Source organism: Panthera tigris, chromosome C1 (genome assembly GCF_018350195.1).
Source record: "Panthera tigris isolate Pti1 chromosome C1, P.tigris_Pti1_mat1.1, whole genome shotgun sequence".
In the NCBI taxonomy this organism is placed as follows: domain Eukaryota; kingdom Metazoa; phylum Chordata; class Mammalia; order Carnivora; family Felidae; genus Panthera; species Panthera tigris.
In genome coordinates, this window is record NC_056667.1 from 7,975,983 (window position 1) to 8,001,921 (window position 25,939).

Genomic DNA, 25,939 nt, shown 5'->3' on the forward strand with positions numbered 1-25,939 from the left:
CCACCCCGCCCCGGCCCCATGGGGTCTTTACCATTTGGCTTTCACTGGCATGACTGGAAGGCATGTGAAGGAGGGAGCACGGCTCATGGAACCCTCTTTTTTTTTTTTTTTTATTTTTGGGACAGAGAGAGACAGAGCATGAACAGGGGAGGGGCAGAGAGAGAGGGAGACACAGAATCGGAAACAGGCTCCAGGCTCCGAGCCATCAGCCCAGAGCCTGACGCGGGGCTCGAACTCACAGACTGCGAGATCGTGACCTGGCTGAAGTTGGACGCTTAACCGACTGTGCCACCCAGGCGCCCCTCATGGAACCCTCTTAAAAGGGAGAGTCGATGCTCCATGAACAGGGTGCTCTGTGTTTTGTGGGTGCTGCCCTTTTCTGAGTCATAGGAGATTCTCCTGTGTTTTCTCTCAGGAATGATTCTGGACTTCTCCAGAAATCACAGTGTCCTCAAGGGCACGCTTACCCACAGACAGCCGGAGACGGTGATCTGAACGGGGTGGGATCTGTCCTCTCCTGCCGGAACTGTGGTGGCAGCAAAGGAAAAGTCAGGAACCCGCTTTCTTCCAGTAAGAATTATTTTTAATGGTTTAAAAATGAGTCTGTACAAAACCAGCACCACCGTCTGGTGCTTCCGGTCCGCTGGGGAATTCCAGGGGTCTCTTCCAGTGCTATCTCTTTGGCCAGCTGTGCCTGAGACCTCTGCGGAGACAATATGAAAACAAGAGTTACTTCTTCCAGTTTGGCTGGAGAGCTGCTCTCCGCTGTTCATAAAACCTTGCAAACCTTAATGCACAACTGGGGGAGCCTGGTTTGTTGGGGGGGGGGGGCGGTGGTCCTGGACAACTGAGCTTGGCAGTAGGGTGCCCCCCCAACCCTGGCAGACGAGAGCGGGCTGGGGCAGTGCCCTGGGGCCCAACGAGGGTGGCTGTGCTGGCTAAGATCTAAAGGCAGATTCCCTCATCAGGCCACCCCCCAGGGGTGAGTCCTCTGGTTTCAGGGTCTGTCCTGAGGATAAGCGTTTCACGTTCTTAACTAAAATTTTCTGAAATGACAACCCAGATTTACTTCACTGATTTTTTCCCCCCCATTCCTCAGAATTGGGCCGATCTAGGAAAATTCCAAGCCTATTTGCTCGGAGGTGACCCCGAGGCAGCTGAGTGGTGATAGGTGGTGAGTGACAGGAATCTGAGTCCAGGACACAGTAACAGCACTCGGCAGTCCCTTCCCCTCCTCCCAGCTCGGCTTTCCTAGAGTGACCGGGAGGGATCTGCTCCAGTGAGGCTCTCTGGGTCTTTCCAGCTGAGACCTCTGAGCCGCTGCTGGGTTTGCGGGGCCACGCCGGCCTTGGCCACATACCTGTCTGGCTTTCCGCTTGGAAAGGACATGCTTTTGTTTCCCACCGACTGTTTAAGTTTTTTGGGTGCGGTGCATTTCTGAAAAGATAAAACGAAAAAATAAATCACTTCGGCTGAGTGATAACCTGACTGCAGGAGACACCGGAAACAGCTCAGAAGGCCCTCCCGAGACACCAGCGCCACCGGTGTGACTGGTTTTCTCTCCACTGGACGTTTCTGGGTGCTCTGAAGAAAAGGATGAGCTACTAAGGGACAGGAGGGCTCCACACGGGCCTCAGCCTCCGCGTGCAAATTTTCGGCCACTTTTGGCTCTGACTGGCACCAACACCCACGGGGGCGAATGCAGGCTTGTGCCGGCACAGAAAGGAGTGTCTGTGGCCTGCGGCTGTGATTCCCATGGTAGCAAACCGCATGCCAGCCTTTACGGCCTCTTTAAAAAAAGCTGTTTTTTTTTTTTTCTTTTTATTGCTGGAAGAGCTGATGGGTATTGTCCGGACTTGGGAAGGGATGAGGTGAGGGCAAAGATATGCAAAGGAAGATGACTGATGATTCCTAGCTGGGCCCTCTTCCCAGCAGTGGAAGAGGAAAAAAAAAAAAAAAAAAAGCACCACGAGCACGTGAGAATTCTCAAGCAGATTTCTATTTTTCATGTAAAAATTTTTTTATTTTAGAGAGAGTGTGCGTAAGTGGGGGAGAGGGGCAGAGGGAGGCAGGCAGAAAGAGAGGGAGGGAATCTTAAGCAGGCTCCATGCTCAATGCGGAGCCTGACGCGGGGCTCGATCCCACGACCCTGGGATCACGACCCGAGCCGAAGTCAAGAGTCGGATGCTTAACCGACTGAGCCACCCAGGTGCCCTGTCTTTCCTTTTTTCTTTTTTTTTATTAGCTGTATCTTGTGTTTTGTTTTTTAACTTTCAATCAAAATATAGCTGACATATACAATCTTACTAGTTTTCGGTGTCAAATACATGTCTTACCTTGCCAGATGGCATCTGCTTATTTGGATCAAACTGGGAAGAAGGTTTCGATTTGCTGTTTCCTGGAAGGTAAGAGAAGAGAGACGCCAGTGATCACGTACAGGAGTTCGTACACCCAACGGGCGGACTCCTGGGTGGGTGCCCGGTGTTCAGGAAGGGTGGGGCTGTCAGCCTGCTGACCCCTTTACGAGGAGGGACCGATGGCTGACACATTTCCACGTGTCACGCTCCCAGTATAGAAGGACAGCCCGAACACTCGTTTCTCACAGATCTATTCTCAGCTCAGGGCAGGTGGCTACAGCACTGGCTCTTTTTCCACTGAGGAAACCCGTTCTGGTCTGTGTGCTGGTCAGATGCCACTGTCGGGAACTTGGGCTCTGAGGTGACAATCCTGCGCTACCTTCTCTCTCTTCAGAGGGACGTGGTGCCAAGGAGGCTGCTCTAGAGTCAGGAACGCCGCCTGTAGCCCCTCCAACGTAGACGGACTCTGACGGGCCAAGGAACCGCAGAGCACCTCACGGGCATCAGGTTTCTTCAGTCAACTCCTTACCATGTTTGTGTGTCTGAGAAAATGTGTTTCTGGGCACAAGCTACAGTGAGGAAAGACCACGCGTGCCATCTCGCTCAGCTACCAGGGAGGCCCCGGCAAGTAAGGGCCAGCACAGGAGGGCGGGCTTTCTGTCCGGGCGCTGCAGGCTCCTAGGGCACCGGTGCCTTGTCCTTCTCGGGCTTAGCCGGTGCCTAGGGCACGCTTTCTTTGCGCTACAGTTCCTCCCCCCTAAGGCGGCCAGACATTCCTTAAAGGGCACCAGTCCCGGCCTCACCAGCAAAAGCCTTGAAGTCCGACTTGCTGTAGTCGTAAGGGGTAAAATCTTTTTCTGGCAGATCTGGGTCTTTTGGCTTCTTAGAAGTTTTGAGTCGTTTCTTCTCTTGTTTCTGCTCTGTGGTCCTCGGGTCACTTGTCGTTCGCTCTCTCTTCTTGGCGGCGCTTTCTAGCTGTAGAGGGAAGGAAGCACGGGGGTGGGTGAGACGGACGGACGGCCCCACTAGGGACTCCGCCGCCGTGCTGGCAACTGGAAGGGGAGTGCGGGCCGTGAGTCTGGGCAGGGCTAGGGCCACGTGGAACAAATCCCTCGCGGGAGAATGGCGGCAGGTCACTGAGGAAAGATGGGCTATGCACTCTGGAGGGCTCTAGTGGGGTGGAGAACGAAATACACACTAGGGCAGAGCAGGACGGTAAGCAGGCTTGGCTGTTAGAAGCTTCAGCACCTTATCTGCTACTAGAGTCAGGGGTACGGTCTGTTGAGTGTAAATTCAACAGAGGAAATCATCTAAGAGGAATTACGATATAAACTTTTTTGAGGGGAAATAAGGCAGGCACTAACTGACAAGCCAAAATGGACGGGGAAGACATAGCATTCAATTTGAACCACAGGGCAAGCCCTCCTGCCATTCGAGGAAAATCCTGGCCACAACCAGGGGCATCGGGTTTCCTAAGAGAAAGAGAAGGGCCGGCACGTACGGCAGCCTGCTGTCGGACGGACACGGCCTGTTCCGCTGTTGCTTTGTACTCTTCCCTGGCCTGGTCCCGGGCGGCTGCAAGAGAGAGCACTGTCTGTGGAGCTGCCGCCTCCGGCAGCCAAGCCTCCTTCCTCACCCGGCTGCCGGGGCCGCCACAGCCGGGGCGCCCTCCCTGCTCCCCAGCCTCCCGCACCGGCCCCTCTCCCCCAGGCTCGGAGGAACGGCTGCCTTGAGGCTCAGGCCCGGGCGCTCTCCCCACACTCTCAATCTGACGGCCCACCTGCCCCTCTCCTGAGAGCCCAAGCCAGACGTCCACCACCTACGTGACTCCTCCGAGGACGTTTCGGATGGGCCTCAACCACGGCACATCGAGGACCAGAACGAGACCCAAATCGGTGCCCCGTGCGCTCTTACTCTGTGGCTGGCCACCCTCGTCTTTCTAATCACTCAGGCCCAAACCTTCTGGCGTCCACGGCTCCCTTCCTCCTCTCCTGTGCCTCACCCGACTCGTCATGAAGTGCTGTCAGTGTCCCCACCGGAAACGTCGGCTTCCAGCCGCTCGTCCCCAGCTCTGCTACCGTGCCTTCTGAGCCAGCGGCCCCTCACCTGGGTTACCGCCCTGTCTCCTACCTGGGCTCCCACTCCTGCCCTCTCCACTGGGCCCTCCGTGACCCCTGAAGATCAGTGCAGGTCACTGCTCCACTCAGACCCTCCAGAGCTTCCCAGTCCGCTGGGAGTACAAGCCGTGTCCTCACGACAGCCCTTCCTGCTCTCCTCCCCTCAGCCGCGCTGGCTTCCCGGCCTCTCTCTGCGCGCGCCCGACAAGCGACCGCCTCGGGGCCTTGGACTTGTGGGGCTTCCCCTGGAAGCAGCCCGTCTTTGCTCAGTGTCACATTGATTAGACTGCCTTCACCAAACGCCACACGGAAGCAGCCACCACTCCCCCGTGCCCGCCCCCAAGCACCTCCTACCCCTCTTCCCGTGGAAGTGTCTCTGGCCATCTGAAAGGACAAACGTTCACGGTAGGCTGTCCACTGTCCCCCAGGAAAAGGCAAGCCCCGCAGGCAGGGGCCGTGCCGTTCTGTTTGCTGCCATACGGGCACTTTGTTGAACAAACAGAATGATGTACAAGGCCTGTTCTTTGACAGACACACTGACGGGCTGACTTACAAGGAAGTGAGCGCTACCTGTTTGCTCCGCTGCCTTCTCCTTGGCAATTTCTTTAGATTCTTTGCGTACCTGCACCTGGCTCGCCAGCTTCCAATGGTTGCTGATCTACAATGAAAACAAACAAGACAAAAACGCTCCGAAACTCAGCCACCGAGGAACGCTGTATTTTTTTAATGGGGTGATACCGGACATGCTAACCTAACAACTACACACGTTCTAAGTCAGAAGTTCCAAATCTGATGACACACACACACAAAAATCCATTTTATTTATAAAATCTTTATCAAGAAGGACAAAGGGCAACTGTATTGCAGGCACTGAGCCGGATGCTTTCCCGTCCGTTGTCTCATTCAATCCCTTCTAATAATCCCCGGGACAAAGGCATTATCATCACCCCCACTTTGAGATGGGAAATAGGTTCAGAGAAGCTAAATAACTCGTCTGAGGGCACACGGTTAGCAAATGGTGGAGCTGGGATTCAAGGCAGGACTTCTCAGGGCCGTTTGCTTCTGTATGAACATTTGCCTGCGGGTCAGGACGCATCTCGCTGACATTAGACAGAAGCACGGTAAGGGACGTACAGTTGCCGAATGGGCCACAACTGGTGGGGGAAGAGGGGGAGAAGGCATAAGATCCACCTGACTCCCCATTTCTTTTTTTTTTTTTTTTAATTTTTTTTTTCAACGTTTTTTATTTATTTTTGGGACAGAGCGAGACAGAGCATGAACGGGGGAGGGGCAGAGAGAGAGGGAGACACAGAATCGGAAACAGGCTCCAGGCTCCGAGCCATCAGCCCAGAGCCCGACGCGGGGCTCGAACCCACAGACCGCGAGATCGTGACCTGGCTGAAGTCGGACGCTTAACCGACTGCGCCACCCAGGCGCCCCTCTGACTCCCCATTTCTAAAGGCAGGAGGCTAACCACCAGCGACAGGGCAGGGGCCCGTCAGGTTTCTGGCCTGACTCTTGGTGCCTAACGAAAGAGCGGGAGGCAGATGGAGCCAGGCCGTCCATCTGACTGGAGCAGAAACTTCCTGCAGGAAGGAAGAAGGCTTTTAACAGACAATTAACAACGCTGGCTCCCAGGAACATCTCATGGGGCTCCAGGGAAGGTATTTCCTTATTCCTCATTATGCTATTAAAAACAAACCAAACAACAGAAGACAGAGTGTTTTAAAATTTAAGCTGTCATCTATAAGAGCCTTAAAGTAATATTCATATATAAAAATGCATCAAGCTGATCCACAAAGAACTTATCAAACTCAACACCCAAAAAACAATCCAGCGAAGAAATGGGCAAAAGATATTAATAGACACTTCTCCAAAGAAGACATCCAGATGGCCAACCGACACGTGAAAAAATGCTCAACTTCACTCATCATCAGGGAAAGACAAATCAAAGCCACAGTGAGATACCACCTCACCCCTGTCAGAATGGCTAACGTTAACAACTCAGGCAACGACAGATGTTGGCGAGGATGCAGAGAGAGAGGATCTCTTTTGCATTGTTGGTGGGAATGCAAACTGGTGCGGCCATTCTGGGAAACAGTATGGAGGTTCCTCAAAAAATTAAAAATAGAACTACCCTACGACCCAGCAATCGCACTACTAAGTATTTATCCAAGGGATACAGGTGTGCTCTTTCGAAGGGGCACATGCACCCCCATGTTTATAGCAGCGCTGTCAACAATAGCCAAAGGATGGAAAGAGCCCAAATGTCCATCGACGGATGAATGGATAAAGAAGATGTGGTGTGTGTGTGTGTGTGTGTGTGTAATGGAGTATTACTCGGCAATCAAAAAGAATGAAATCTTGCCATTTGCAGCTATGTGGATGGAACTGGAGGGTATTATGCTAAGCGAAATTAGTCAGAGAAAGATAAATATCATATGACTTTACTCATATGAAGACTTTAAGAGACAAAACAGATGAACATAAGGGAAGGGAAACAAAAATAATATAGAAACAGGGAGGGGGACAAAACAGAAGAGACTCTTAAATATGGAGAACAAACAGAGGGTTACTGGAGGGGGTGTGTGTGGGGGGGATGGGCTAAATGGGGAAGGGGCATTGAGGAAACTACCCTGAAATCGTTGTACTATATGCTGACTAACTTGGATGGAAATTAAAAAAAAAAAAAAAAGGAAAAAAAGGCATCAAGCTGTACACCTAACATCTGTGCACTTTGTGACATATAAATTGAACTTCAATTAAAACCAAAAGCCTCAGGGCACCTGGGTGGCTCAGTCGGTTAAGCATCTGACCTCAGCTCAGGTCACGACCTCACAGTCCGTGAGTTCGAGCCCCGCATCGGGCTCTGTGCTGACGGCTCAGAGCCTGGAGCCTGCTTCAGACTCTGTGTCTCCCTCTCTCTCTGCCCCTCCCCTGCTCACGCTCTGTCTCAAATTAAAAAACAAAAACAAAAACAAAAAAAAACATTAAAAAAAAGCCCAAAAGCCTCTTTCTTAAAAGGTTCCCAAATGCTTCTGAAAGTCAGAATAAAGTTCTCGCCCCTCTCTCTAGAAACTATGCTTATATGTATTTATATATAAAGCGTTTTCTGTATTCAGGAGGTTCAAGATGGACTTAAGACAAGAGCTAGTTCAGATAATTAAGAAGTCTCCTTTTCCTAGAAAGTCACTCTTGGAAAGGATGGCGAGTCCACTTACTTCATAGATTTTTGATGACGGATCAAACTTCGCTGCCTGAGAAACGTGAGCGCGGCGTTCGAGAGAAGGCAGAAACTGGAGGGACGGAAACAGTCGTGTTAAAGGCGGTCAGGAACTGGGCGGGGGGTTTCGGCTGGTGTCAGCGTGGGAGGCCTCGTTCAGACCGTCAGCCGAGCCATAGCTCACTGGCATTTGAGCGAGGTATCCTTGCCGGTTTCATCTGAGAAGATCCCGACTCCATCCCAACCTGGACACCAGGGACAACGGACACACTGGATTCAGGGGCTCCCTCTTTCCTGGGCTGTCGGCCTCTTTTCCAGGCAAAAGGCCCCTACAGCGGCAGAAACCTCTGCCTGTTCCGTCAGCCCTCAACTAGATACACCACGCTTACTCACCATCCTAAATGGATTTTCAAAGGACTCCATTATGTTCTGGGCTTTCTTCTGTGCAACTGTTAGTGGGCCCTTTCCACTCTCTTCAGCACTAGGTTCCTGCAGGGACAAACAGAAAACGATCAACTCATCACCGTCATCATTTTGTGGCAATACGATACAAGCAACGGCATAATCCTAACAGTAATAAGAATACTGGCTAATTTTTTAGGGCTCTCGTCTGCATAAAGCACTGTAATAGCCTATAATAGCACACAGTGGGGTGTACTTAACATCTGTTTATTAAACGAATGAACTCTCACTGTGTCCTTACAGACTATTAAAGTATGTGGTATTATTCTCCCCATCTTACAGATGAGGAAACTGAGGCACAGAGAGGCTAGGTCTTCCAGACCCCGACGGCTAACAGCGGCACAATGAGGACTTTAAACTTAGGTCCATCTGGCTCTAGAACTCGAGGTTGTAACCGGACACTCACAAATGAAAAAAATCACACACTTTTGCGGGGAATCAGGACAATTCTGCACCGGGGTGTTGCTTCCAACCGGGTTCAGCATGCACGCTATCCTTCCGCGTGCTCTGTGGCAGCAGTCTTGCCACCCAGGGCACAGAGACACGACGGTCTGTTAAATACAGAGCTTCCGTGTTCACACGGCCCCAAGTTCACGCTCGGATTTGTAGCTGCTGAGTCACCTTGATGACTCAGTTAAAGCGCCTAGATTTCTCTGGTCACGAGTTACTGAAGCCAGACCCAATCTGAGTTTATGTGATTAAGTGAGAAAGTTAACTCTCAGGCACCACGTCTCGCAGGCGGCATTTTGTCTTCCTGGCTGCGGCCTCGCGCTCTGGGGTGATTCTGGAACCTACGGAACCACCCAGCTGTTTCTCACGTGAACACCTGCTAAGCTCGATCCTCGTCTTTGTCCAAACGGATCAGACGCTTGCTTCTCTTTCTTTCCAGAAATTCTGAATTTTTCCTCTACCCCCTCTGTTGTTGGCAGTATTCAGTCTTACCTGTGTATTTTCCCTTCATCCTGGTCATTTTGGTATCTACCTATCTTGACCAACAACCACACCGTTCACCCTCCCTTTGCAAACAGCCTGAAATTCCAGTACTGGCAGAAACACCCACTAGGGAGGACAGACCGGGACAGGCTCCGTCACAACCCAGTGCGTATTCCGGGAACACGGCCTGACCCAGGTTGGCCACACTCGGTCCCATACTGGACATGGTCACGACCTACCACGGCTCAGCCCCTCTTTGGGATGGGAAACACATATCTCCCCGCTTCCCAGCGCCCTCATATCCTGCCCTTCGCTTTCCTTAATCGGCCAGCGTAGAGAAACGTGTTTCAAAGCCGCCTCTTTTGCATCCAGAGCACACGCGGATGGCACCGGGGCGTGCTGGGGCGCAACGAGCAGTGCATTACGCTCACGAGAGTGCTCAGCAGGCCCCTTCCGGGACTCAGGCCAAGCCACCTCCACTGTGGCTGTCGGGAAGTCCTGCTTACGGATCACCATGGCCCACACCCTCCTCCCCGCCAGGCGTTAGCGCTCTCGTCAAGGTGTTAACCCTTCCTCGAGGATCTCTTCACACAGAGCTCAGGAGACAATCCTCTGCCCATCTCTCACAGACTGCTTAGCAGATCTGTCTCCACGCCTGTCCCCTCCGCCCTGGGTTTTACTTCTGGCATTAGCGTCCACAGTGGATGCGACGCTCCAGGCACACAGCCTGTCTGATAAAGCCAACAAATCCCTGCCGGTCTACATCACCTCACCGGCGAGTCCCACTACTCACGTTAAATAACGTGATGACAGCGGTAGCGATCAGGCATTTGGTCTCTGGAGGGGCGTCCTCTTCTCTTTGGTCAGGGAAGAGGCTTGCCTGTTTCTGCACGGGCACGGGCCCTACAGGGATGGAAGTCAGTAAGGTCAAAGCCTAGCGGACAGCGTGCAAGGCAGTTTCCAGGACATTCCAGAGGCCTCTACATTACCGTCGCTTGCGACGACAGGGTAGCCATCTGAAGGGGCGTGGGAGCAGTCGTGGGGTCCAAAGAGAACATTCTCTAATCTCTGCGTCAGAAAGAAACCGACACGCCTCATGAAAGCCTTGCAAGCGTGCAGCAGCTTTTCACTACCGTGCTGGGGGCTGCCTTGGACAGGGAGGTTTGTCCTGCGCCGGCTCTGACTGGTGTCCCGCCCACCGGAAAGAGAGGACAGATGCAGGACCATACCTCGGGACTGGGCAGCGGGCTGGTCTTCTTCACGCCGGTTGCCACTTCAGACTGAGGAGGAAAAACAAAAAGCATCTGAGGAAAGGTACGCCAGTGGGGCGCCCGCACGTGTTTCCCTGGCATAGACTGTGCCCTTCACTAGACTGTCGTTCACGAGCCCAGAGATTTTCTTTCGTCCTTCATCCCTTACAGCGCCTGGCGATATGATCAGTTGGTACTCGGTAATTATCTGTTGAATGAAAGAATGAAAGCCTTTCTCGTGGCAAAGGGACGACGCAGCAGATTTGCAAGAGCTTGAAAGAGATTCTTGTCTAGAGACCAGGGTTTCTCTTTCCCTGGACAAGCTGTAGAGCCAACAGAGGAAGCTTGAACACGAGGACTGAGATGTGTATATCTTTACACATCCTAAAGGAATTGATTTTAAGTCTTTCTGGGTCAATAATCTTTCAAAAAAATTACAAATATGGTTTACCATATACCAATATTACCACTGAGGCAACACCGTTAAAAATTGTCCCCTCCTAGCTCGGAGCCTGGAGCCTGCTTCAGATTCTGTGTCTCCCTCTCTCTCTGCCCCTCCTCTGTTCACGCTCTGTCTCTCTCTCTCTCTTTCTCAAAAATAAAGATTAGAAAAAAACTGCCCCCCCGCCAAATACAAACCAAGACACGTAAATCTATCTGAACATGCTGTAGCATCGACACAGGCGTGTGCGCGCGCGCACACACACACACGCACACACACACACACACACACACACATCCGCCACCGTGTCCGCACCCGGGCACCACGTGCGTGGAGATGCAGGTAACCGGACTTCCGGCTGGCTAGCCTGCCTTCACCTGAGTTTGTCGAAAGTTTGGCATCTCCTTCACAAAATCAGCTCTTCCTGAATTCCCCATTTCTATCCGAGGCCCTCCTATTTTCCCAGTCACCTAGGCTTTATATTTGGAGTGAGTTGTCCTGGACTCCACTTCTACTATCCCCAAATCCACAGTCTGAGAACACGCCGGGGTACTTCGCACGGTGCTCAAAGAAAATGGCAGTCGCTTTCATCGTCTGTTACTAATTCCCATCGACCTTTCTTCTGATGGCGCTTCTTGTTCGTGTTCCTTTCCTTCCATTTCTGGGACCGCCAAACTCACAAGACGTTATCGCTTCACATCTTGGACCCCTGCCAGGCTTCCAAAACATGCTCCCTGGACTGAGACCCTCAATCCATTTTTTTTTTAAGTTTATTTATTTAAGTAATCGCTACACCCAATGTGGGGCTCAAACTCACAACCCTGAGATCGAGAGTCGCACGCCCCTCCGAGCCAGCCGGGCGCTGTGACCCCCAATCCATTTTATTCCACCAGGTTAACTGCCTCCCAACAACAGCTAACTGGCCCAGCCATTAGACATTACTTGCTGTCGACTTATTGAAGACAGGATCATAAAATAACAAAGATGAGCTTCAGCTTTTCACTGTCATCAAGAAGACATGTCTACTGGCTTTCCTAGCCCCTATTATTTTCTCGGGGTTAAAAAAATTTTTTTTTAAATTTTTATTTATTTTGGGGGGCAGAGTGTGAGCGGGGGAGGGGCAGAGAGAGAGGGAGACACAGAATCTGAAGCAGGCTCCAAGCCCCGAGCTGTCAGCATAGAGCCTGACGCGGGGCTCGAACTCACAGACCGCGAGATCATGACCTGAGCCGAAGGTGGACGCTTAACTGCCTGAGCCACCCAGGCGCCCCTCCTGGGGTTTCTCTTTAGCATGGAGACCAGATCGTGTATGGAGAAGACCACAGGTGCCAGCAGACAGAGGCTGGTGAGCTGAGAACCTTTGGCAGCAAAGCTTCTTACCTTCAGCAGGGGCATCTCCCGAGCCTGCTGGATCAAGAGGTGCATCTCATTGATCTGCTGCCGTACGAGGGGTGGGACAGGGTTGCAGCAAGCTATGATGCCCTGGGGTTCCCTGAAGACAAGGAAGGACAAACTCATCACTCCGGGACACGGCCCTCCGAGGCTTCCAGACAAGCACGGTGATCAGGGAAGCCCGAGCGTTATGGCTGAGGGGAAGACCAGGGAGACGAGCTCCTAGCGGGGGGCAGTCGGGGCCAGCCGCTTCCGCATGTGCTCTCTGCTGCGGCAAGCTTGGAGGAGGTGGCCCCTGCAGCCTGCCTCCCGCTAACAGGGAGAGCTGGAGAGGGGCACCACAGCCCTGCCGAGCCGTTGCACTGCAACGGGGTCAACAGGAGATCACGAATTTGGATTCTCTGTGTATGCTTCAATGAACATCATAAAGCATTCAAAACCCCAAGATTTCAAATTACAGAGGAGAGCATCTGTGACACTTTCCTCCCTTCAGAGTGGGTACTGGAGGCTCAGACTCACAGTGGATCCGATCTGAGGTGTAACCATTGAAAACGGCTGCAGTTCAGGAGCTTTAGTTCCTACTGGGCAGTCCAAGGGAGGAAATTCTGAATCCTTGGACTCGTGAACTTCCTTAGAGCACTCATTTTCTCTGAGTCAACAGCACTGGGGTAATAACTATCAGAGAGGCTGATTTTTGAAGGATAAAATTTCTCTGTTGAGAAAGTCAACATATTTATCAGTTCTCAGACTCACTTGGGCAGTTCTTCAGCTATCTTTAGCATCATGTGGTTTGGCAGGACGTATCTAGAACAAAACACACAGTGGTAGCACGTTAAATTCAGCCAGCGAGCCCCATTAAAAGGCTACAACCCGGGAGGGGAAAACGTAACACACTTTCAGGGTGAAAAGAAAAAAGCCCATTATTTCCTTGCTACCCGAGCCGCTCAGCCTAGGAGCAGATATTAAAAGAACGTCTAATCCCTTACCCGTAACTTTCATCTTCCCTACGAGCTGTTTTATCCCTCCAGGCAAACAGCAGCTGAAAGGCTGTCAGCTGCTGTGTGTTGAGATGCTTCTTCTGCTTCCTATACAGTTCGAGGTAGGATTCGTCCGTGAAGATAGGTTTGATGAATTTCTGCAATGTATTACAGAACATTCAGGATCAACGGGAATCAGAATTGTGCCCTGGGCTCTTGAAAACGTTCAGCTCTTTTCCTCTGTGTAAAGAGCAAAGCAAAGCACGAGGACCCGGCCCGAGACAGGGTGGCCGTGACCGGTGACACTGTACCTTGAGGCAGATGTCCCTGCTCCGCTGCCACACCACCTGCAGCTGCACGGGCTGCTGGTTGCCTCGCTCCCACAGCTCCAGCCTCATTTTATCATAAATGTAAAGCAGGTAATGGGTGTCATCTCGGGCATAGTTGAGCATTTCCTCAGGCAGAGGTCTAGAATTGCAACAGAGGCAATAATTTTGCTGGTTTCTGCCCCGGGTGTGGCAACATAAGCTATGTGCTCTGAGGGTGCTAATGAGACTTGGGCTCCTTTTAGTATCACAGCCAATACTCCAGTTATAGCGACATTTCCTACATCTTAACAGGACAAGCCACTGTCTCCACGGTTGGGGAGAAAGGGCAGCAGGTAACGATGTGGTTGAAAACAGAGACCCTGGGATCCCGAGTTTGAATCTTAGCTCTCAACACCTGTCCTCGGACAAGTCACCGGGCTCACTTTCCTCACCTGGGAAATGAAGGCCGGCACCTCACAGGCTGCTGTGGGGACCACCCAGCACAACATCCCCGAAGCTCTTAGCTCAGTGCTTGGCACATGGCAAGGGTTAAATAACAGGTAGTGGCTTTCAGGCTTTGTCAGTTTTCATCTTCTATCTGGGCTTTGTTAGATCCTCTTTGGAAGTTGTGGTGTGCACAAGCGGAGGAAAGCTCATTGGAGGAGGCTGCTTCATACAGCAGCTGCAAACTCAGGAAGCCGGCCACCTGACAGTGACCGAGCTGAGCCCAAACCCCGGAAAGTGTGGCAGGACTCCACCAAAATCTTACACTCCAGTAAATACTCATTATAAGGTGCGATCACCTACATACCTTAGAATTCTTTCAGACCTCTGGGAATTCACCACACGCACGCACGCACGCACACACCCACCCCGACTGCAGAGATCTGAGTTTCAAACGAGAGACCGGGAGGGATATAGACACGAACATGGCACACCTCTTCCAACGTCTATTCCCGAGAAGCATGGTGTGATAGCCCCACATACACTCCACGTGGTCACCCTAAAACTTCCAGCTGTGCTGGAAACAGCTGGAAGAAAGACCAGCGACATTCAACTCAAGGTCTGGCTCACATCACAGTCTGAACAAAGGTCTGCGTGGACGAGACGCTGATGGGCACCCATGCTTCCTGCGCCATCAGCGTTTCCTCGTTAAGCACAAACTGACCGTATCCTCCAATCGGCCAGCTGAAACTGTTTGTTGGCTTCCATGTTGCAGTAGAGTTTCAGCAGATGGTCCAGCGAGTGCCTGCCCAGGTTAAGAAGGCGTGCCGCCTGATGGGTATCGAACATGTTCACTACATACAACCCGAAGTCTTTCTGTAGCCACTCTATGTCTGAATCAGCACCGTGGAAGACCTGAAAACAAAGCCGGAGTCAGGGGGTACAATGTGCACGAGGCCACTTGGGCCCCGAAACACACTCTACCTCTAGGGGATTATAACTCTGGAATTAGAAGCCAGAAGGCAGATTCAGATGGGTTCAGTTTTAAACGCTTCTTTTAATTTGGACCGACAGCCTTCTACACTCCTAATGGCACACTCTTCAAGTCTGAAACTGCTAACAGCCAGTGATTCTGAGAAAACAGCTCCACTAGCTTCAAGGATAGTCATTAAGTCCGCAGGATCCTGATGGCACGGGCTCACTGCAGGAATCCTTAACATGATGTACCGTCGCCCCGGGTGGTAACGAGCTGTAAGCTGTATCTTAGGCTGTTCTAATTGGGGCTTAGAAACAAAAGCAGTTTAGCGTGGGGGATCCGAGTGCAGGAAATTACAATGATTTCTCTCAACGTCACCAGGTCCATGTTGAAATAATGAAACAGTAAAACGAAAGCACTTAAATCCTGCGCTCATGTGCCAGGGCTGGAAAAGGCTGGCTGACCTTAACGATGGCGGGGTCTGTGAGGCTCTCATTGAGAATGTACATGTCACTTCGGAGCTCCAGGGTGTCGACAATGAAGTCTTCTGTTCGGGTGGAGATTTGCATCAGGCAGGTCAGCCCCAGGAAGCTCCTGTAGGAGTGGTGCTAAAACCCGGAAAGAGGGGAGAACAGGGAAAAATGATTTTGCTAGGCTTTCCTTCACGGATTTTAGGAGGCCAGCTATAAAAGTTACAAGGCTGATTGGTCTTTGCCAAAAAATAGATCTGTTGGTATTAATTTTATACTCCTCAAGGAGGTGCACTCATAGAGGATGTAAAATTTCACTCAAGGTCATTCACAACTTACCTCTAAGTCTACCGCAAACTCCTGACAAGCCAAGAGCTTCTCATTGAGCTCCACCAGTTCGTCCAGGGAAGATACAAAATGGCAGGGTGTTTCTCCCACAGGCCTATATAACTGGAGCACGAACGCACAGGTAGGAAGAGAGAGGAACATTACGAATCATCCTTCGCTAAAGCACAAAATGAATTAGGGGTTCAAGAAACGACCCAAAGTTGCAACCTTCTACTTTAAAAGATATTTAAAGAAAGCCAAGATTGCATTGATCGGATTTCTCCTGGGCTACCTGGCCATCATCCATAAACTCAGTTTGGATGCTAACCTGGGGTTCTGGCTTTTGAAGGACTGAATCTGGTGGAGTGAAGTGATCTAGTTCATACTGGTAAGGATGTGCGAACCTGAATAAACAAAACAAAAAGAAAAGTCCTTTTGAGGAGTTTTGTGATTCAAGGAAGAACAACTGCTTTAATCCAATTTGTAAAGACAAATGAGCAAAGAACACTGTGAAAATATCTTCTCTCTATAAAAAGCACCATTATTTCAGTGAGAATTCAAGGGCATCAAAAAAAAAAAAAGATCATGTCATACTGGTTCACCCTTATAATGCGATTAATTAAAAATCTACTGATTCATGGGGCACCTGGGTGGCTCAGTCGGTTAAGCATCCAACTCTTAATTTTGGCTCAGATCATGATCTCAAGGTTCATGGGTTCGAGCTCCACACTGGGCTCTGCGCTGATAGTGTGGAATCTACTTGGGATTCTCTCTCTCTCCTCTCTCTCTTTCCCTTTCTCTCCCTCCCTTGCCCTCTCCCCCTCCCCCTCGCTCTCCCCACTCTCTGCCCCTCCCCTGCTTGCGTTCTCTGTGTCTCAAAATAAATAAACTTAAAAAAAAAAATCTCATTTATAAAAACCTGAACTCTTATTTCAAAACACTGTATGACTGCCATTGTGGATGATAAAAAAATGTGCAATGTAGAATTCCTTGTGGTTTGGGGGGAAAAAAACACAAACCTGTGGAGAGAGAGAGGGAATGGGGCAGGTATCTCAATTGGTCATATGCTAAAGGCTCTATTTTTTGTTTTTCTGTCATCTACTTGCATAAAAATCCTAAATCTCTGAGTTCCTTGAGGGCAGGGCCATGAGTCATCACCTTTATTCCTTTGCACCTGCCTGTGGCCTCATGGTGCAGAGCTGGGGCCGAGGGCATGCCGTTAGGGCAGACTCCAGCTATATGTGAGAAAAAGACCAACACCAGCAAAGTCCTTACCACCTTTTTCTTTCATACGGAAGGCAAGGTCCCTTTGTCTATTTTAAGCAGTTAATTATTCTTTTTTAAATTAATTAATTAATTTTTAAAAGTTTATTTATTTCAAGAGAGTGAGAAACAGAGAGTGTGTATGTGAGCAGGGGAGGGGCAGAGAGAGAGGAAGAGAGAGAGAGAGAGAGAGAGAGAGAGAGAATCCAAAGCAGGCTCTGTGCTGTCAGTGTAGTGCGGGGCTTGAACCCATGAACTGGGAGATCATGACATGAGCAAAAATCAATAGTCAGATGCTTAACGACTGGGCTGCCCAGGCACCCCTACGCAGTTTTTGGCAGATGCTTACGCTGCCAGTGAAAAATGCCGTCTCCCTACTGACTTTATTGGCGGGCCCCTATCTCATGCCTGGTGAGAAAGGCAGAATGTCAGAGAGGAAGGACAGTTTTTTTTTTTTTTTAACATTTATTTTTTTGAGAGAGACAGGGCATGAGCAGGGGAGGGGCAGAGAGAGAGGGAGACACAGAACCCGAAGCAGGCTCCAGGCTCTGAGCTGTCAGCACAGAGCCCGACGCAGGGCTCGAACCCACGAACCGTGAGATCATGGCCTAAGCCGAAGTCGGACACGTAACTGACTAAGCCACCCAGGCGCCCCTAGAGGAAGGATAGTTTTAAGAAACTGCAGGTTTCGAGTTCTGGTTGTGTGGGAAGTCAGCATCTCTCGGAGGGGGTGGTGGGGGTGAGAGCGAGTGCTACCTCTGAGGACTGGTGACGGTTACCCAAGATGTCACCTGTGCAGGCCCTCTGTGAACACCAGCAGCAGGTGTGACCAAAGAGATCCACTGTTAGGATAGTGATAACAATCACCCATGCCTCAGATTCTCTGTTTACACGGATATATTTTACAAGAGTGAAGCTGAGTGAGAATGTGGCATAAAAGCAATAATCACTCACGGCAGAAAGTCCCGACAGGCAAATACTCACATGTCCTGCTCCACCTGCTGGGTTCTCTGCTGATGGATGAAATCAGCCAGGGCAGGGGGGACATCCAAGTCCTCTGGACGATCCTGTGGGCGTTCCCTCCTTTCTTTAGAGAGTGCTAGAGACCCAAGGAACAACAAAAACGTCATCCCAGGGCGTCTGGGTGGCTCAGTCGGTTAAGCATCCAACTTCGGCTTAGGTCATGATCTCACAGTTCATGAGTTCGAGCCCCACATTGGGCTCTGTTCTGCCAGCATGGAGCCTGGAGCCTATTTCGGATTCTGTGTCTCCTACCCTCTCTGACCCTCCCCACTCGCACTCTGTCTCTCTCTCTCTCAAAAATAAACATTAAAAAACAAAAACAAAAATGCCATCACAAAAGGGGTGAATACACTCACATCTTGTCTAGTTATGGAGGAGTTAGCTGGCTCCTTCCAAGACAGGGAGGCGGGGGGAGACCTTTCCCGCTTTCTTTAGGCAGAGTCTGCACGACTTACCCTGAGGGAGGGGTTTCTGAGCGTTGGGCTTGATGAAGATCTTAGGAAGAAATGGTGTGTTGGAGTTGTCGATCCTTTCTCGGAATTTAAGCTGAGGCCGGGCGATGTTTTTGGCATGAAGCAACCGGAAAGTTTCAGATTTTGTTTTTTTGCTATATTCTCCTGCCTACGATAACACATACAGATAGCTTGTAACATCGCAACTCGTCGATGAGAAATATAAATCCCATTTCTGCCTTCCAAGAGCATTCATTTGAGAGTGTATGTTGTGGATTAGGTTGCAGGGTGCAAAGGAGACAAGAGGTAATTAGGTGGTGCCTGTCCACGAGAACAAGTTGGGCAGTGGCCAGTTCTGTGCCCAGTGAATCAGAACGGAAATGCAGACTTGCACGGCCAGGGGCCCTATTGTAAAGCTGACATTAGAAGCTCTAGTCCATGTGAAAAGCCCCCCTCACCTTGCGGTTCCAGCTGGACACTATCGTCTTGGGGACCTGTAATCCTGCAGGGAGGACTGGCTGTTGGTTCTTATTCACACCCGAAGCCTCATCCAGTAAAATACCCTAGGGGCAGGAGACAACAGTTCAGGGTTAACAGGTTAATTATTTGACATTCTTAAGAAATACATTCAGGGGCGTCTGGCTGCGTCAGTGGGTTAAGCGTCTGACTCTCGGTTTCAGCTCGGGTCATGGACTCGCGGTTTGTGAGTTCCAGCCCTGCTCTGGGCTCCGTGCTGACAGTGCGGAGCCTGCTTTGAATTCTCTTTCTCCCTCTCTCTCTCTGCCCCTCCCCCACTTGCTCTCTCTGTCTCTCTTTCAAAATAAATAAATACACTTAAAAAAAAAAAAAGAAATATATTCAAAGAATCATGCGTGGGAACATATATAAACACACACAAGAAAGTCAGCCCAAATAATTAAAACATTATTTGCTCAAAGACAGGGCAGTAATTGACCACTCCCAACCCTTGATCAGTTCCCCTGACAGCTCTCAGTTGAACTGAAAATTGAAAAATGATTGAACAGTGTGATCTGGCCCACAAAAAGAATTAAAAAGACCCTAGACTGTAGCTATTAAACAAGGAAGGATGGTACTCAGAGGGAGAATGGAGGGTGTTTTGATCCATTCTGCCCCATTGAAGCAGACGTAGGGTATCAGTCTGGGCATCCAGATGACAAACAGTAGCATGGCCGGACTTGAAATCATAAAATATGAGAACCTGCTGAAGGACCCGTGGGCACTGAGACTATGGGAGGGATGACTTCACAGGACAGGAGTGTGTGATTATTTATTTTTTATTTTTTATTTTTTTAACGTTTATTTTTGAGACAGAGAGAGCATGAACGGGGGAGGGTCAGAGAGAGGGAGACACAGAATCTGAAACAGGCTCCAGGCTCTGAGCTGTCAGCACAGAGCCCGACGCGGGGCTCGAACCCACAGACCGCGAGATCATGACCTGAGCCGAAGTCGGCCGCTTAACCAACTGAGCCACCCAGGCGCCCCAGGAGTGTGTGATTTAAATATCTGCAGGGCTGTCACATGGTTGAGGGTTCAATTTGTTTTGGACGATCTCTGTGTATTTCTGTAAATAACTCTGCTGTAGAACTGGGCCTAAGTAGACAGTAAGCCAGATCATATGATCCACATCTCCTTCTAATCATGCAAATCAGGCAAATCTACTGTATAGTAGATAACAGTAAAAAAAAAAAAAAAAGACTCAATTTTGGTTAGGTTCTGTACCCAGAAGCCTCTTCTCTCGCAATGCAAATAGGACTTGCAAACCTGGAACGTGGATTTCTTAACAGGCCTCCACTGAGCAGTGATAGGTTGAAATAACTTATTTGAAGACAACTGTGTTATCTTTGGGGAAAAAAGGCCAACTGTCAGGAAGGGAATGTCATTGGAACAAGAAATGCTAAATTTCTGGGGCATCTGGGCAGCTCAGCTAGTTAAGCATCTGACTCTTGATTTCGACTCAGGTTATGATCTCATGGTTGTGAGACCGAGCCCCACGCTGGACTCTGTGCTGAGTGTAAAGCCTGTTTGGGATCCTCTCTCCCTCTCTCCCTCTCTCCCTCTCTCCCTCTCTCCCTCTCTCCCTCTCCCTCCCTCTCTCTCTCTCTCTCTCTCTCTCTCTCTCTCCCCCCCCACTCTCTCAAAATAAATAAACACTTAAAAAAAAAAAAGAAATGCTAAATTTCCTTTTCATTTCCTCAGATGCTGGGGTTTCTTTTCATATTTTAATAATACAAAACCTCCTCATTTGTTAATTACCTTTTTTTTTTTTTTAAAGATTTCATCTTTAAGTAATCTCTATGCCCAACATGGAGCTCCAACTCATGACCCTGAGACCAAGCCAGCCACGTGCCCCCATTTGTTAATGATCTTAAGAGTAGGGTGAAACACTCACCACTCTTTCCAGAATGACGTCGTTGGTATCAACCAGCAAATCAAACTTGTCCTCCAACTCTGTCACTTTACTTCGGTCCTTAATGTTGCTTCGACACCCGTGGTACTGCATTACTCTGCTCATGCTAAAAGGACAGGAAAACCAAGGTTAGTTTGTATACCTTTATTCATTTGTTCCCAGTCTGAGAGACAGCTTGAAAGGCTTGGCTTAGACTGTTCCCGATACTTTGTGATCAAACTAATAATATTTGCACCCTTATAGCAAAGTTATGTGGCCTTGGGCAATTCCCTAAATCTCACTCAGACTCATGTTCTTCATCTGTCAATTGAAGGGATGGAAGAAATTACTGAAAGCTTCCTTTAAATTCTAAAGAATGCATCATACTACGTAAACAATACACTCTGCATTCATTGCTTTATCATGAAATCTAAAAGAGATTCTCTAACTCTGTCACATGACAGTTAAACAAAAACACTGTCTGTGTACTGTCTGTCCTCATACTCTTATTAAAAAGCTAATCCTCACGTCCCTGCAAGCTGTATGAGAGACTCTTGGATCTAGGCTTTCAAGTCCCATGTTATTCAAAAAGATTCACATATAGTGCAAGAGTCAATATGTTTTTTAAAAGTTAAACTCAAGGGGTGCCTGGGTGGCTCAGTCGGTTGAGCGTCCAACTTCAGCCCAGGTCATGATCTCGCGGTCCGTGAGTTCGAGCCCCACGTTGGGCTCTGGGCTGATGGCTCGGAGCCTGGAGCCTGCTTCCGATTCTGTGTCTCCCTCTCTCTCTGCCCCTCCCCCGTTCATGCTCTGTCTCTCTCTGTCTCAAAAATAAATAAACGTAAAAAAAAAAAAAAAAAAAAGTTAAACTCAAAAGGTACCAAATAACATTTCCCTAATCAAAATCCATTGTCTTGGGGGACCTGGGTGGCTTAGTCAGTTGAGCACCTGACTCTTGATTTCAGCTCAGGCCGTGATCCCAGGTAGTGGGATCAAGCCCTGCATCAGGGTCCACTCTGAGCATGGAGTCTGCTTATGATTCTCTCTCACTCTCTCTCTCCCTCTGCCCCTCTCCTCCGCTCACTCTCTCTCTAAAATAAATAAAATTGGGGCACCTGGGAGGCTCAGTCAGTGAAGCCTCTGACTCTTGGTTTTGGCTCAGGTCATGGTCTCATGGGTTTGCAGGATCGAGCCCCACGTCAGGCTCTGTGCTCATAGCAGTGCGGAACCTGCTCAAAATCCTCTCTCTCTCTCTCTCATCTGCCCCTCCCCTGCATGTGCACACACTCTTCCTCAAAATAAACAAACATTAAACAAAATAATAAAAAAATGAAATAGATGAGAAAAATCCACTCTTTAAAAAAATTTATTTTTTTAATGTCAAAGTATTTTTTTAAATTTTATTTAAAACATTTTTTTGTTTATTTATGTATTTTGAGAGAGACAGAGAGAGCAAGCAGGGGAGGGGCAGAGAGAGAGAGAGGGAGAGAGAGAATCCCAAGCGGGTTCTGCACTGTCAGCGTAGAGCCCGATGTGGGGCTCGAACTCATGAACTGCAAGATTATGACCTGAGCTGAAACCAAGAGTTGGATGCTTAACTGAGCCACCCAAGTGCCCCTAAAAAAAAATTTTTTTTAATGTTTATTTATTTTTGAGAGAGAGAGAGAGAGAGAGAGAGACAGAGCACAAGTGGGGGAGGAGAAGAGACAGAGGGAGACACAAAATCTGAAGTAGGCTCCAGGCTGTGAGCTGTCAACACAGAGTCCGACACAAGGCTTGAACTCAAACTGTGAGATCATGATCTGAGCTGAAGTCGGACACCCAACCCACTGAACCACCCAGGGGCCCCTATTTTTTTTTTTTAAGTTTATTTATTTGAGAGAGAGAGTGCATGAGTAGGGGAGGGGCAGAGAGAGAGGGAGAGAGAGAATCGCAAGCAGACCCCATGCTGTCAACGTGGAGCCCAATACGGTGCTCGATCACGTGATCAGTGAGATCATGACCTAAGCCTAAACGAAGAGTCAGACACTTAGTGAGCCACCTAGGTGCTCCAAGGGTGTTATTTTTTTTAAGTAATCTCTACATCCAACGTGGGGCTGGAATTCACAACCCCAAGATCAAGAGTCACATGTTTTACCGACTAAACCACCCAGGTGCCCCCACTGTCTCATTTTTATATGTTATAGGTCTTGATAGCACAGAAAAATATGATTAAGATCAAACTAATCTAGGAAAAATTATCGTCTTCTTTATATTCATTATTCTCACTGTAATAAAATAATAGAGTACTCACCACTGAAGCAACCTGTCTCCCTGTGTTTCACAAAATGCCTGGAAACCAGGAAAACTTCGGTAGAAATCATACTCATCGCCAAACTGTGGTAGGCCCCCAGATGCCTTGGTGACTGCCACCACTGACCCAAGAGCAAACTGTCAAAAACCAGAAAAAAGGCATTTTTTGTTTAAAGTTTATTCATTTATTTTGAGAGACAGCGTGTGTGCATGCATGCAAAGCAGTGGGGGAGGGGCAGAGCGAGACAGAGAGAGAGAGAGAGAGAGGGAGGGAGAATCCCAAGCAAGCTCTGCACTGTTAGTACAGAGCCCGTTCTGGGGCTCAATCCCATAAACCGTGAGATCATGACCTGAGCCGAGATCAAGAGTCAGACGCTTAACTGACTAAGCCACCCACGCACCCCAAAACAAGCATTTTATCTATCTATCTATCTATTTATTATAACAAGCATACTTTAAACAGGGGTCCCCATTCATTCAAAAGCTCATTTTTCTCAGGGCGCCTGGGTGGCTCAGTCAGTTAAGCGTCCAACTTCAGCTCAGGTCATGATCTCGCGGTCCGTGAGTTCGAGCCCCGCGTCGGGCTCTGTGCTGACAGCTCGGAGCCTGGAGCCTGCTTCGGATTCTGTGTCTCCCTCTCTCTCTGCCCCTCTCATGCTCACGCTCTGTCTGTCTGTCTCTTTCTCTCTCTCTCTATAATAAATAAATGTTAAAATAGGGGCGCCTGGGTGGCTCAGTCGGTTGGGCTGCCGACTTCAGCTCAGGTCATGATCTCGCGGTTTGTGAGTTCGAGCCCCCCATCGGGCTCTGTGCTGACAGCTCGGAGCCTGGAGCCTGTTTCGGATTCTGTGTCTCCCTCTCTCTGACCCTCCCCCATTCATGCTCTGTCTCTCTCTGTCTCAAAAATAAATAAAACGTTAAAAAAATTTTTTTTTAAAAAAGCTCATTCTTCTCAAGATTTACTATATACAATACATTGTGCTAGACGATGCATCTTCACACATTCTACAAATATTCATTCAGTGCTGATTTTACCTCAGGAACCAAGTTTTGGAGCTTACATTCTTGGGAGAGTGGGAGAGAAAGACTAAATACATACAAGACTAATATTCAAAATGGCCTGGGTTTGGGGACGCCTGGGTGGCTCAGCCGGTTAAGCGTCCGACTTAGGATCAGGTCATGAGCTCACGGTTCGTGAGTTCGGGCCCTGAGTCGGGCTCCCTAGTCAGTGCAGAGCCTGCTTCGGATCCTCTGTCTCCCTCTCTGTCTGCCCCTCCCCTGTGCTCTCACTCTCTCAAAAATAAACAAACATTAAAAAAACAAATGGCCTCGGTTTGAATCTTGGCTCTGCTACCTATCAGCTGTGATCTTGGGTAAGTTGTTGAATTTATCTGGACCTTAGTTTTCTCCTCTGAAAAAGAGGCATAATAAAAGTGTGAACCCCATAGAGCTGTTGTAAGGATTAATTGAGCTAATGAAGTCACAAAAGGTAGTGCTTGGTAAGCACCTAAGTGCTACCATTATTACTACTCAAATTGAGGTCCATGAATTTTCTATGGGAATTGACTTCCATGTTTCCATTTAGGCAAGCATCTAAAACATAAGAACATTCTAGATCCTTTCACTGACCAAAGTATAACCATCACTGCCCACGACTGGACTTGTGTTTATGTTCCAGTTAGTGCCAAGTGGTTCTTTATTTTAATTGTTGTGTGATCATGAGAAAAAAAACCTGAAGTGCTGTCATAAAGAAATCATGGTTGGTAACATGAAGGCCAAACGACACCACTGTGAGTTGTGTAACGAATGGTTCAAGTGGGGGGGGGGGGGGGTGGGGGAGAGAAAGGAGGTGGGACACATGGCAGCTGGTGAGCCTGAACGCCACCCAATCAGGACCATGGCTAGTGGTCCAGGAACTATCCCAGCCAAACAAATGAATTAATAATGACATCTGCTAATGATGATCCACCTAGCTGAGTGGAGGTTGGGGGAATACACAGTGCTAATTTACAAATTATTTTAGTTTTGTGGATTTGTAAGAGTTATGCACGAGGTATAACTAAACCTACTTTTGTTTGTTCATATTTAAAAAGCATTACACAAATAATTTAGATGAACCCTCTCTGTGTTCCTCCGAGGAGGCAATGGTAAATGTTCTAAGGCACCCAGAGGAGGCTGAGTTGGTGGCAGCTGTTACAGGTGACATTAAACCCAGGGTCTGGGATTACATAGGACTGCACCGCATAAGAGGAAAGGGGGATCATCCCGGCCGCGAGAGAGGAGGATGCCCATGCGGCGTAAAGCAGCCGAGCCCCTCCGGGGAGTTGGTCAGGTGGCTCAGGCCCGGGCGGGGACGAGGGCCCGAGGGCTGGGGACATCAGGGTGACAAGGAAGCTCTTCCCAAGACGCTGACACGGCTCTCCACACCGGAGGCTGCATGGGCTCAATGTGAGAACGAGGGTCCTGGGAAGCGGGGCGTCCCTCAGTGTTCGCGTGCGATCACCGCCCGGGAGGGGAAGTGAAAGACTGTGCCCGGCTCGGACAGCGGCCTCTCGATCCCTACCCGGGGCCGGCAGCAGCGCGCGTGCGGCCGGCTGGGCGGCCGCCGACTGGATCCGGGCCTACCTCTGGCCGACCTCGGGCGGCTCCCGATGCCCCAGAGGCACAGCAAACTTACCTTCACGAAGCTGTCCGCGTCCGGGAAGCCCGGTAGCACCATCTCCCCGTCGGGTTTGGCCGCGCTAGTGGCCGACTGGGCCTTGGGCTCCCGGGGGCTGGGAGGCGCCATTTTTCCCAGCCTGCACGGCTCTTCTCGCGAGAGCGC

At 49.6% G+C, this 25,939-nt stretch overlaps 1 protein-coding gene across 1 annotated transcript; it reads right to left on the bottom strand.

Moving 5' to 3' along the window:
• Nucleotides 1-249: 249 nt before the first annotated feature.
• EXOSC10 (exosome component 10) lies at nucleotides 250-25,916 on the bottom strand. The gene is made up of 25 exons (XM_042996549.1): nucleotides 25,793-25,916; nucleotides 23,117-23,253; nucleotides 20,827-20,950; nucleotides 18,875-18,979; nucleotides 18,420-18,585; nucleotides 17,926-18,040; nucleotides 16,007-16,082; nucleotides 15,691-15,801; nucleotides 15,346-15,489; nucleotides 14,630-14,820; nucleotides 13,465-13,621; nucleotides 13,163-13,311; nucleotides 12,930-12,980; nucleotides 12,165-12,276; nucleotides 10,322-10,372; nucleotides 10,082-10,160; nucleotides 9,886-9,995; nucleotides 8,091-8,186; nucleotides 7,696-7,770; nucleotides 5,045-5,132; nucleotides 3,859-3,932; nucleotides 3,161-3,332; nucleotides 2,337-2,398; nucleotides 1,361-1,437; nucleotides 250-703 (listed from the first exon to the last, which is right to left on the bottom strand). The coding sequence occupies exons 1-25, from the start codon at nucleotides 25,901-25,903 to the stop codon at nucleotides 673-675; spliced, it is 2,664 nt and encodes an 887-aa protein (XP_042852483.1). The 5' UTR covers nucleotides 25,904-25,916; the 3' UTR covers nucleotides 250-672.
• Nucleotides 25,917-25,939: the final 23 nt, after the last annotated feature.